The 12,091-nt window shown below is 50.4% G+C and overlaps 1 protein-coding gene across 1 annotated transcript in view; it reads right to left on the reverse strand.

The window, feature by feature from the left end:
- The window catches only part of SLCO2B1 (solute carrier organic anion transporter family member 2B1), a 61,324-nt gene that overhangs the window by 19,983 nt on the left and 29,250 nt on the right, over positions 1-12,091 (reverse strand). The window contains exon 7 of the mRNA XM_075491359.1: positions 11,877-12,007. Coding sequence (XP_075347474.1) covers positions 11,877-12,007 — 131 coding nt within the window. The remainder of the gene's footprint in view (positions 1-11,876; positions 12,008-12,091) is intronic.

Genomic DNA, 12,091 nt, shown 5'->3' on the forward strand with positions numbered 1-12,091 from the left:
ATCCGATGGGGCTAAGAGCCAGCTTCCCCGCCTTTCCCAACAGTAATGAATCACACTTCATAAGTATTTTTATATTTATATATGTACACTATATATTATTGTATATTGTTATATGTATTGTGTATTATTGTATATTATTATTATATTATTGTATATTATATACGTATATTTATATATATATATTTATTATATGTACCCGGGCCATTACCCAGGTACAGCACACGGTGTGCTCAGCTCACATGAATATGGAAATTCAGGAGGTGTAACCGGGAAAGATGGATACCCCTAGGGAGGTGCTTTTCTTCCCCAGAGGGTCTGTTTTGCCCCTGTGTGCGGGAGAAACGAGCAACAGGAACCCAAGGAGCAACGCAGCCAGACCTCCACCCAAAGCAGGGTTGGACGCTGGTTTTGGATGGAGGATGAGCACTTTCCCTGCGTCTCCGTGTGTACCGTAACGAGCTGCTGTGCAGGTGCCTTTGCCCCTGTTACCAGCAAGGAGAGCAGGCCACAACTGTAGGAGGAAAAGATCCAGGCAAGGAGGGGGTTTGGGATGGAGGCAAAATATTTTTCACCTCCCACGCCGAGAGGTGCCGACCCAGAGCCACCCGGAGCAGGGCCGTACCGGGGAGCAGCCACAGACCCTCACCTCTCCCAGCCCCTGACCACTCTTCTCCTGCTCCTGGAAACCCCAGCTGAATTCTAGCAACTCCTACTCTTTTTAGTGCTTCTAATTTTTTTTAGCCACATCTTTCCCACTGAACAGCAGCAGTATGGAAGGGACATCCTCTCCCACCCTGGTCCATGGACAGATCCTGCAGCTCCCCTCCTTATTCCTTCTCTATTCAGGGGAACAACACTTTGCAGCTGGAGGTCAGATGGGTCTGGGTGTCTCTGCTTAATTTAAGCCTCAGATGGTGCTTACAGCTCTGCAGGACATTAATCCCGGTGCTGGCAGGATCCGTGCCCCGGGTATCACCTTGCCACTGCTCACAAGCAAAGAGGTGCTGGCAGAAGAGGAGAAGTGTAAGATGGAGAGCTCGGATCACCCAAGGTCCATCTCGGCCTCATTAGGAGATGACTGCATGGCCGAGGCAAGAGTCCAACATCCCATTAGCAAGCGGGAGGCCAAGGGAGGGGAGGATTTCTTGGATGTGCATTGGATCCCTTGCTCTGCAGGCTTTCAGGGGAATCACTGGATGGAGGGCATTAATTAGATTAGATACGCTACTATACATGTGTAATAGCAGAAAGTGTTCAGCAGGAGTGCGGTTTTCACAGAAAACCACAGCGTATTTTTAGCCAGAAGGACAGAGTCAGCAGCCCCGTCTCTAACATCCCACATCAGCTCAGCAACGGTGCTGTTGCAACTCTCAACACAAATCTAATCTGAGTCAGACAAATTAGTTCATTCAACAGAAATTAGATGTTCTTAATTCACAGAAAGATCTGGACAGCTCTTCGGCTAAAATGATCTCTTTTCCTTTGAAACTGAGACTGATTATTAAACATCGGAGAGGTCAAAATGCCACATTTTGACCGTGCTGCGAATGCCACATTCCCTTTTTGAAGAGCCTCTACAAGGCAAAAGCAATAAAATTCCTTTCATGGCTTTTATTAGTAGAGCTCGGATTAATACATTTTTCAAATGCAAAGATAAAATCCAGCCTCCTTTCACTTTTCAATTAGGTTACAGGGTCTCTTCTCTCAGCTCTAGAACTGCAGCGTTTTCCAAAAATACATTCAAGCTGTTACTGACTGTGGCTTTCTCAGCTTCCAGCTGTTTGTATTTCAGAGACATAACAGTCTGCTGGGCACTGTCTCCACATCCGAAAAAAAAAGAAAAAAAAGCCCCAAATCCCTCCAGATTCCCCAGTCTGGGATGCCTCTGCATGAGCATGACCCTTGCGAGTGGGACGTTTCTGCGCACATCTGCTGGCTTAGCACCCACCCGAGGAGCAGCTGCTGTCTGCACATGGAGCAAAGCCCTCGAGGAGGAGGAAAACTCCTCTCCCCATGCTGGCTTGGTCCCACGATATATATTTTTTGCTGCCTGAAAGGATCAGGAAGTGCATTCCTCTGGGATGAAGCAGGCACGTTCACAGTCCAGGGAAACAAGCTGCGGAGGGACCGGCACAAATCCTGCTTGCCTGCTGCGGGAAGGGAGCCGAACAGTGCTGGCTCTACCGTCGGAGATGCTCGAGCCCTGCCAATGACGCTGTGCTCCTGCCACAGGGGATTTTAGCATTATTCGGAGCGGGTGATTTGGCGAGCCGGCATCGGTAGGTGCGATAACACGGGCTGGTTGCTCAGCACTACCCCGGCCGTCTGCTGCAGCATCATGCCAAGGAAAAACAAACTAACGTGGGAAACATCTTGCAAAATGCCCCCATGCTTGGATTTTTCAGGATGATTCCTTAAATGACTCTGTTTCCTGGCGCCTGTCCACTGGTGAATGGGCTCTCGTTGCATCTCATGTTTTTGCAACTGGGTTTTATCCATCACCGTCACTTCTAGCCTTGTAGGGGGATGGAGGAGGCAGACAGGCTTTTGAGGAGGGAGGACGAAGCTCCTCCACGCTTTGCGTTAGGAAGAGCATCCCTAACCTGTCCTCGACCTGGGGAAAGCCCCCGTTTCCCTGCACGGACATGAATAAATCAGGTATGACTGAGCAGGGCTGAGACCTGGATTTGGTTTGCAGAAAAGGCAAACGAAGGCAGCCTGCCTGCGAGCCAGGCTTCTGCTTTCACCTGCCTGGTATTGCACCTGCGAGAAGGGCAGCCAGAGGTGCTGGCAGTCTGGTTTGATTCAAATACGCCACTGGAAAAAGGGATAAATGACCTGCTCTGTGACAGAGAGGTTTTCCTTGCTTAATTTGAGGCTTCTGCAGAGTTTCCCTCTGGCTGTGCAGAACTTGGCGCTCCCAGCTCAGCAAAAAATAAGGTCAGAGAAGCTATTTTCATGCTAAACAAACAAAATGTAAAACCTCATAGCTTGAAAAATAATTATTTTCCTCCTGACAAGGTCGTGCTCCCTACAAACACTTCATTATGCCTCTTCCAGCAAGTGTGGGTCCCACGAGGGACCCTATTTCCTAGAGTGTTAAAATAACTAGCCAACAGGCACCTTGCTCACGTGAAATGGGATGATTATTTTTAGCCGCCGTTTTCGCCTGTCTTTAAAGCTCCCTGGGGAAAATCTGAACGTAGAGACCAGCCCGTTCCTGTAACATGCCAGTGGCACCACCACGCCCTGCCACTTGGCCCCCAGTTGCTCCCCAGATAATGCCCTGTATTTCTAGATTGCCTTTGCTGGTGCTTCAGGAGCTTTAATGAGGCAGCCTCAGAGCATTGCAGCCCCAGGAGCAAAGGCTTCCAGACAAAGACTTAGATTTCCCTGTCCCCACTCTTTAACCTTTCCCCATTAACTGATAACCTAAATTGGAGCAGGCGTTTTAAGAGAGTTCCCCGTCAGTTATTTTCATTTCAGCTTTTCGCGTGCACTGGAAGCGCACCAGGTCACTGCTGAATAAACGTGGGAGGATTTGTATGAACGCAGGCAATCTGTCCTGAGACAGAAACTGGAGAAGTTAGTTTTCACTTCCCCAGCACCGTTGCACAATGTCTCTGCCTGCACAGAAGGGTCAAGTCGCTGCCCCGGCACCATCCCACCACGCTGGACCTGGGATGTCCACTGGGACCCCTGGGGACAACCACAGACAGAGCTGTCAGCTGTTTGCACCCTGCAAATACGCTCCGCGGGTTGGGAAGTCCCCAGTGACCCCAACGAAGGGCAGAAGGCTCCTGGCAGGTTCGGGCATGCTGGTACAATCCCGTGATGTAGCCGAGAACAGCACCAGCATCCATGGGGCATCCTCAGGGCAGGGCAGGAGCGGTCCCAGCTGCATTTTACCTGCAGGAGCTTCTCCTCGTCACAAACCTTCTGCTTTGGGACTGGAGGGACAGGCGTTGCCTGGACCTTGCCAAGCAATGCCACCTCCAGCAGGAACGGCGATGCCCAAGCATTTGAGATGGACACGTGTAGCCAGGACACAAACACATCTCTTTCGAGGTTTCTCCATGCTTGCAGCCCTCTCCTGCCACTGTGTACCAGGTGCTTTTTGGGATAAAACAAGTCTGCACGCTGTGGTCCTAAGCTGGCCAGCTCCCCACGCCACAGCTCGAGGTACTGCCCAGACAGATGGGTTTTACCCTGGGAAATGGGAGGTGACTTCTTAGCCCTCTGCTCTGCCACGTACATGTCCTCCAGGACGGAGCTGCATGTCCAGCTTGATGTTCCCCTCTTTCCCCAAGTGCCTGCTCCAACTATCTGGCAGGGCAATTGAAAGTAAAATCTGGAGATATGGTACAGGTGACAGGGGACGCATCCCCCACCATCCCAGCAGAAAATCCCATCAGATGCGCTTTGCTAGGCCACCACAGAGCTGTCACGTTTCTGCACGCCCTGAGCACTCCCACAGCTCACGTCCCTCCAGCCTCACCGTGAAACACCCCCAGAAATCCACCTCCTCTGTTCTGCAAGGGATTTAATCTCCTAGCCTCTCCCAGCCTCTCCGTCCCATCCCACAGGAGATGACCTTGCCCCTTCCAACTCCCCCGTTAGCAATGCCAAGGAAGGAGCATGGTTCCATTCCACCCCATTTCTGCACTTCTCTCGGTTGAAATGCCACGTGTGAAGCTTTGCGATGAAGGACCCAACATGAAAGAGGCATCATCCTGCTCATCTCTTCTGACTGGCACCCGCACGTCCCCCAGATGGATGGGTACCTTGGGTTAGGGACTGATGGATCAGCAGCAGCCTGTTCTCCCTCCTCAACACCACCAGTGATTAAATAAATAAAGGGAATGCAGTACATCTAATCTCTACAGACCTGGGCAAAGCAGAACGTGCAGCGCCAAATGGGAAACGAGTAGCTAAACTGGCAAACATGAAAATTAGGAGAGTAAAGACAACATGGCTAAATAGGAGAAAAAGAGCAAAGCATCCCAGAGGGATGTACTGAGCTGCTGGGAGGTGCTGGTGGCTTCCTTGGTGGTTTGGCAGAGAAGCCCCAGCTAATATTTTCAGTATAAAATTCAGTATAAAACCCTTGGCATAGCGAGAAGACGTGCACTACTTAATCGGCAGAGGAGAAGGAAGGTGGGAATTGTCCATACAGAGTAGGTTGGGACACCATATAGGAAAAACTAGGCAACTAGAGGGCTGAAAAAAGAGAAACCAACCCAAACTTAGTGCTAAGGGCACAGCCATGCACTTAGGGTTTAAAAATAATTTCTGCTGCACAGCTGGAAATGTTGGAAATGAGAGGAGGAGAATGACAAATAGCTCCAGGTCTATCTCTGCATAAACATATGGTGCAGCCATGGAAGGAGTAAGGGAGGAAGAACCAAGAATGGGGTTTCCAGGAGAGCTTGGGGAGTGCAGACCCTGCTGCAACACCACTGGAGACCAGATCCAGGCTGGTGCAGCACCAGGAAAAAGAGCCTGTGGCTGGGATGGGTGAAAACCAGGGCTCCTGGGATGGGTGAAGACCAGGGCTCCTGGGATGGAGAAGCTCTCTGGCAGTGGAGGGCTATCTAGCCTCCCTCACCCAGCAAAAAGAAGGCTTTCTATAACCATGCCAACAGGGCAATGAGTAGGAAAAAATATTTAATCAGGATTAGGGGCAGAATAACAAACTAAAGGCTAAAATATAGACTGGAGATTAGACAAAGCTTTGCAACATGCAATAAGTTTCTGAAACCATCTACCGGTGAGGCCTGGGAGGAAAGCACTGATGAGGTGGACTGATATCCAGAGGGGATTGCATGGCAACAAACTGGAGCCACCAAGGCTTGGACACGACCGGGACACGTAGACCTGCTTCCCATAAAATCCATCTGAGCTTTCTCACGAGGTATCTGTTTGCAGATGACGTGCTGACACTACAGGGGAGGCTTTGTCAGGGCGAGGAGGAAGCGTCACTCACCCCCTTTGTACGGTGTTTGGGAGACGTTTGGTTCTACGTGACTTTGGAGTGTCACAGAATGAAACCTGAACCGGGAGATAATTGGGCGTACAAGACAGATCTTGCACACGAGAAATGCTGAGCAAGGGCAATGCTCCTGCGTTCGTTTAAGGTGATCGCGAGAGCACCCTTCCCCTTTTAAAACCCTTTTCACATCGCCTGCGGAGCTGCAGGGACTGAGGAGGTTCTCTACCAGCTGCAATGCAACAGACGGTAAGCCTGCAAGACAGACAGACACCGTGCCTGAGCAAAACCATGGGGAAAGCCTTTAGCAGACAGAATACAACTGCCTGGGTTGGAATAGGATAACATCGCCAGCGACAGATGGTAAAGCACAAGCTAAACTTTGGCTACTCAGCAACTGGAAAATGCTCAAACGCTGTAGTTCCCCACAATCTGGGATACAACCTTGAGAAACGGTTCAGGCTCATGGAGGCAGGATTAAACTGGAATTCTTGGGAAAAACACTGGTCTTGACTGGAAATAGTTCATCCAGTAACAGCCTCATCCTCTCATCCCCTGCCTGACATCATGACAACTTTACAGCTTTGCTGTGATTGTCCCTCAAATAGGATTATTCAGGATACTTTGGTGCTAGAAACTTACTGACAAGTTTCAAAGCAGAGGAATAGAAGTGCTCTGGGTCTGGAGTGATTGATTTATGAAAAAAGATCAAAAGAGGGAACTCTCATTATCATTATGTTAACATTAAGTGCACAAGTCATTCCAGGAACTTCAAAGAAAGAAGCTATAAAATAAAGGTAAAGCTGGAATGCGGTTGTGGAATAAATAATCTAGATCTGTCTCTGCTGATGGGAGGAGGCAAATAAGTCTCCAAATAAATAGACAGAGGGCTGTGCTGTTATTCAGTGTTTGCTGGGTGATGCCCATTAAGGAGGATGGTCCTTGGTCTGGAGAAACCACCAAGGGCTCAGATGAGTTGTACAGAGTGAGGCAGGAGAAAGAAAGGGAAATTAAGTCAGGGTGAGAATCAGAGAGGAGAAACATCACTTTGGGCAGCAAGAAGGACTGAGCCATGGGCCAGTCTTTGCTGCTGTGATCTCGTTTGGTGAGCTCTGCAGCGGGGAAATGTACCCACAGCTTGGTGTGGACACGTTATTCCCAGGCAGCCTCATCACCTACTGAGACACGAGTGGTCCCAGGGATCTGCAGACAGCAAGTGGCACAAGGACAGCTTGGCCTGGAGCACCTGAAATTCCTTTTTGACCTCCAGAAATGAAGCCCACAGCTGGTGGTGCAGAAACATCTCAGCTTCTTCTGTGGACAGAGCAGATCTGTGCTTTTCCCATTTGTTATTACGTCTGCCGTGCCTGGAGGTGTTTGCTGTGGGTAAGATATTGTGCTGGGGCTTTACAAACATGGGGAAAAGCCCAGCTGATGCTTCGAGTACTGGCCGCTTGTGGTTGCTCTGCTGGTGCTTCGGACAGGCAGGAACCCTGAAACTGAAGGCAGCCAAGGAAACGCCGACCGACTTTGAAGCCGCAGCTGTGTACACGGGAGACCCAAAGGTTATCACAATGTCCGTTCTTGCTGATGTGCTGGTCTGTAAAACCCTGCGCTGACCCCATCCCTCCCTTCCCCTCTGCAGTGCGTCGGGGATGGGGCTTTGTGCCGCAGAGCCCGGACAGGGAGCTAGATGATCTGGGAAGCCTGCCATATGGGGAAAGGCTGAGAGAAGGGGGTTTGTGCAGCCTTGAGAAAAGAAGGCTTAGGGGAAACCTTATCACCACGTTCCAGTATTTAAAGGGTGGCTACAAAGAAGACGGAGACTCCCTTTTTACAAGGAGTCACATGGAAAAGACGAGGGGTAATGGGTACCAGTTACTCCTGGGGAGATTCTGATTGGGCACAAGAGGAAAATTTTTCACAATGAGAACAACCAGCCATTGGAATAATTACCCAGGGAATCACAGAATCACAGAATCGTATCAGTTGGAAAAGACCTTTAAGATCATCGAGTCCAACCATAAACCTAGCACTACCAAGCCCACCACCACACCATGTCCCTAAGCACCTCATCCAAACGTCCTTTAAATACCTCCAGGGATGGCGACTCCACCACTTCCCTGGGCAGCCTGTTCCAATGCTTGATAACCCTTTCAGTGAAGTAAAATTTCCTAATATCCACTCTAAACCTCCCCTGGTGCAACTTGAGGCCATTTCCTCTCGTCCTATCACTTGTTACCTGGGAGAAGAGACCGACCCCACCTCTCTACACCCTCCTTTCAGGCAGTTGTAGAGAGCGATGAGGTCTCCCCTCAGCCTCCGTTTCTCCAGGCTGAACAACCCCAGGTCCCTCAGCCGCTCCCCATCAGCCTTGTGCCCCAGACCCTTCCCCAGCTCCGTTGCCCTTCTCTGGACACGCTCCAGCCCCTCAATGTCTCTCTTGGAGTGAGGGGCCCAACACTGAACACAGCATTCGAGGTGCGGCCTCACCAGTGCCCAGTACAGGGGCACGATCACTGCCCTGCTCCTGCTGGCCACGCTATTCCTGATACAAGCCAGGATGCCATTGGCTTTCTTGGCCGCCTGGGCACACTGCTGGCTCATATTCACCCGGCTGTCAACCAACACCCCCAGGTCCTTCTCTGCCAGGCAGCTTTCCAGCCACTCTTCCCCAAGCCTGTAGCGTTGCATGGGGTTGCTGTGGCCCAAGTGCAGGACCTTGCACTTGGCCTTGTTAAACCTCATACAATTGACCTTGGCCCATGGATCCAGCCTGTCCAGGTCCCTCTGCAGAGCCTGCCTACCCTCCAGCAGATCAACACTCCCACACAACTTGGTGTCATCTGCAAACTGACTGAGGGTGCACTCGATCCCTTCGTCCGGATCATTGATAACGATATTAAACAAACAGGACTGGCCCCAGGAATTGGTGGAGTCCCCAACATTGAACACTTTTAAGACTCGGCTGGACAGGGTACTGGGTCATCTTGTCTAGACCATGGTTTTGCCAAGAAAAGTTGGACCAGACGATCCTTGAGGTCCCTTCCAACCTGGTATTCTATGATTCTACAGCGGGGATCCCACCTTTCCTCATGGCGATGCCACATCTCCCCCTCTGCATCCCAAACCAGAGCCAAGCACAAGAAGAAACAACAGCTTTGCTCTGTGCGGTGAGAAGAAACCTGGAAGCAACCCTAAAGCCACAACATGAGCCACCGCGGGTCTCACCTTACCGGGGAAGGGTGGCTGCCCCTGCTGGGGCAGAGGAAGGCAAAATTGGGGTCAATGCTTTACCAGCACTGAGCTTTGTGCCTGGAAACACACGTTTCCTTCCTGCGTTGTATTTCTTATCAACTCTACCCAGCCCTTCTACAGGGTTTTGCAATATATATCCCCGGCTGATGCTCTTTTGGAGGGGAACCATGTCTCTAACAAGCTCAATGGTGACTGCAGTAATTTGGTGGCCCTAGAGACGCTGCTGCCTCCAGCTCATTGGAGAGGAAAGGCAGCTGCCCTTCATGATGGAAAGGTGGTTGTGCTTACACCCTTAGCCGAACACTGACTTACTCCAAGGGCAAGCAAGAGAAAGTGATTTATATTTTTTTTTCTGCTTTACCTACAGAAAATCACCCGTGATAATGCAGATTTCCTACAAAGCTTCGAGTGCTCCCGCAGCAGACAGGTGTTTTACCCAGAACAGCATCTGGCAAAATTTCTAAAGAGGCTGCTTTTTTTTTTTTTTTTTTTTAAGCAGGGCCCCTTGCTGCTGCTGGCAGTGCTGATACCCCCATGGGATGGGCACGAGCTGGCTCGGCTGGCCCTGGCATCTCCCGTCCTGCAAGGGGGGGCAGAATTTTGCCACCCCTTAGATTATTTTCCTATTACTATTTTTTACTGTAAACAGTTTCCAAAAGCTTTCTGGGGGAAATGGTAAAATGGAGAGAAATTCAGGAAGACCTGGGCTGCAAAGGGATAAATGGGTGCTCAGCCATGCGGAAGCGTTCCCTACAGATATCAGCCAGCAGAGCCCGTGACATCCTCCTGCTGTTTTCCTAAATCAATATCCCACCGATCCTTCCTTAAACTCTTCAAAACCGATCAGACTGATCAGAGTGCAGCACTTGCAAAAAAGTACAGTTGTTTTAGTTCAAAGTACATTATTTTCTCTCAAGAGCCATTTACGAAATTAATATTCCCATCAGCCCTAATAAAGAACCTTTCTCCTAAGATGTAGTGTGCCACCCTTGCACACCGGGCAGGTTCTGCCAACATAGATCATCCGTAATGACTTTAAAGTGAACCGAGCTTCACAAGGATAAATCAGGCACCTTGCATTCAGTATCGCCCTCATCCTGCAAAGTGCTGAGCGGTTTCCACCCCATTACCTCGCAGGACCGCAGCACCTTTGCAAACCTCACAGCATATATAACACAGGAGTAGATTATAGCCCCAGAAGTGTAACTGGTACAACAGGTCATATTTTCCCAGGCAGGTGAAACCTAAATCTCCCTAAGAATCGCTCATTCCTGTGGAAATTCAGGCAGTGGCAGCAGAAATGAAGAATTATTCTGCACCAGACAGTGCATGGACTTGTTTAGACAAGAAAGTTTCAACACCGCCCCAAGGTAAAATATATGTGAAAGACAATTACACAGGCTAGAGTACGGCCAAGACATCGAGACGAGCGCAATTTCACCTACTAAGCGCGTCCGAGCAACTTCAATAACATTCAAAACTATAGCATGGTGCGTCCTCTAAAAGAACAATTTGGTTTGTATTATTCCTCATGACACGCCGGTTGCCAGAAAACCGGGACCCGCAGCCAGCAAAGCGCTTGGGAAGCCTGCAAGCTGTTTCACATCTTGGCATGAGCACTTGAAGCACTCAGGAGGGCTCCGGAGAAGTAAAAACCTGGTAGTTTTTACTCTGTACTTTGCTCTGGTAGTAAACACAGAGCCAAGCACTGTCCCACCAGTGGGCTCCAGCAAGCGCCTGGGACAAGCAGCCCCTGAGCAAACTGCAGACAGGCAGACGTCGGTTTGGCTTGCGATAATGGGTCCAGGCGGCTAAAGGCTTTTTCCCTGCCAGTTATCTCTGAAGACTTTACAGAGCCAGGGTGTTTAGGGGCTGGAAAGTGTCTAAAATCCTTTTGGCCAGCAAAGAGGTCACAGTGAGAAGAGGTGGTGAGTGAAGCTGGATGCTGGAGCAGCAGCTAAGCCCCAGCCCCATGGACGGTGAGTGGAGAAAAGGGGCTTTTGCAGTGGAAACGAGACAAACCACCCTCCAGCCTCAGTATTTCAAACACCGCCAGGGTACAACCCACTTCTAAGGAAAGGCTCCTGATGCATTATTCATATTTCCTATGAACTGGGACTATTTCCTCATTGGGCACACATGGCTCCTCCTGAAGAGAAACAAGGGCCACCGGCGCAGCATCTCCCACCAGCTCCCAAAAGAGATGCGGCAGAAGGAGCAGGGACCACTGCTTCCCTAGGGAAGGCAAGGAGTCCCACCTCCAGGTGAGCCAGGAGGGTGGCTGTCAGAAGGACCTCAATCCACATAGGGCTTGCCTGGTGCTATACGTTCCTATGCAGAGGAATCAACACACAGGTGCTGTTTCAGTGCCCCACCAAGGAAATTATCACTTCCATTAAGCTGCTTGCACCATGCTGGGTTTCGCTAAGAGCCTCTGGCATGGGAGATGAGGGCAAACCACGGCTCGCATCTGACTTTGGGATGCAGCTATAAACTGCACAACCACTTCCACAGTCGCGTTTCCCACGGAGGCAGCAGCTAATGCTGGCGGCAAGGGAGGAACGTGCGTATAAATGCACGAGGTATTTGTGTGCAATGCCAAAAGGGCAATTTGCAGCACCTCTCCTACCTCTTTTGGCATTTCCTGTGGGAAGAAGAAATAAGGCACCGCAGACATGGCCACGAGACTGGCTGCAACCAGGAAACCAAGCCACCAGGCACCGACCCACCGCGGGTCTTTGTTCGTGAGCTGGACTTCGTCTGCAACACAAATGGAGAAATGGGCATTAAATCAAAGGTGAACGGAGGGACTCCAGTGCACCAAAGGGATGGTGATGGGTGGCC

Source organism: Mycteria americana, chromosome 1 (assembly GCF_035582795.1).
Source record: "Mycteria americana isolate JAX WOST 10 ecotype Jacksonville Zoo and Gardens chromosome 1, USCA_MyAme_1.0, whole genome shotgun sequence".
Classification (NCBI taxonomy): Eukaryota; Metazoa; Chordata; class Aves; order Ciconiiformes; family Ciconiidae; genus Mycteria; species Mycteria americana.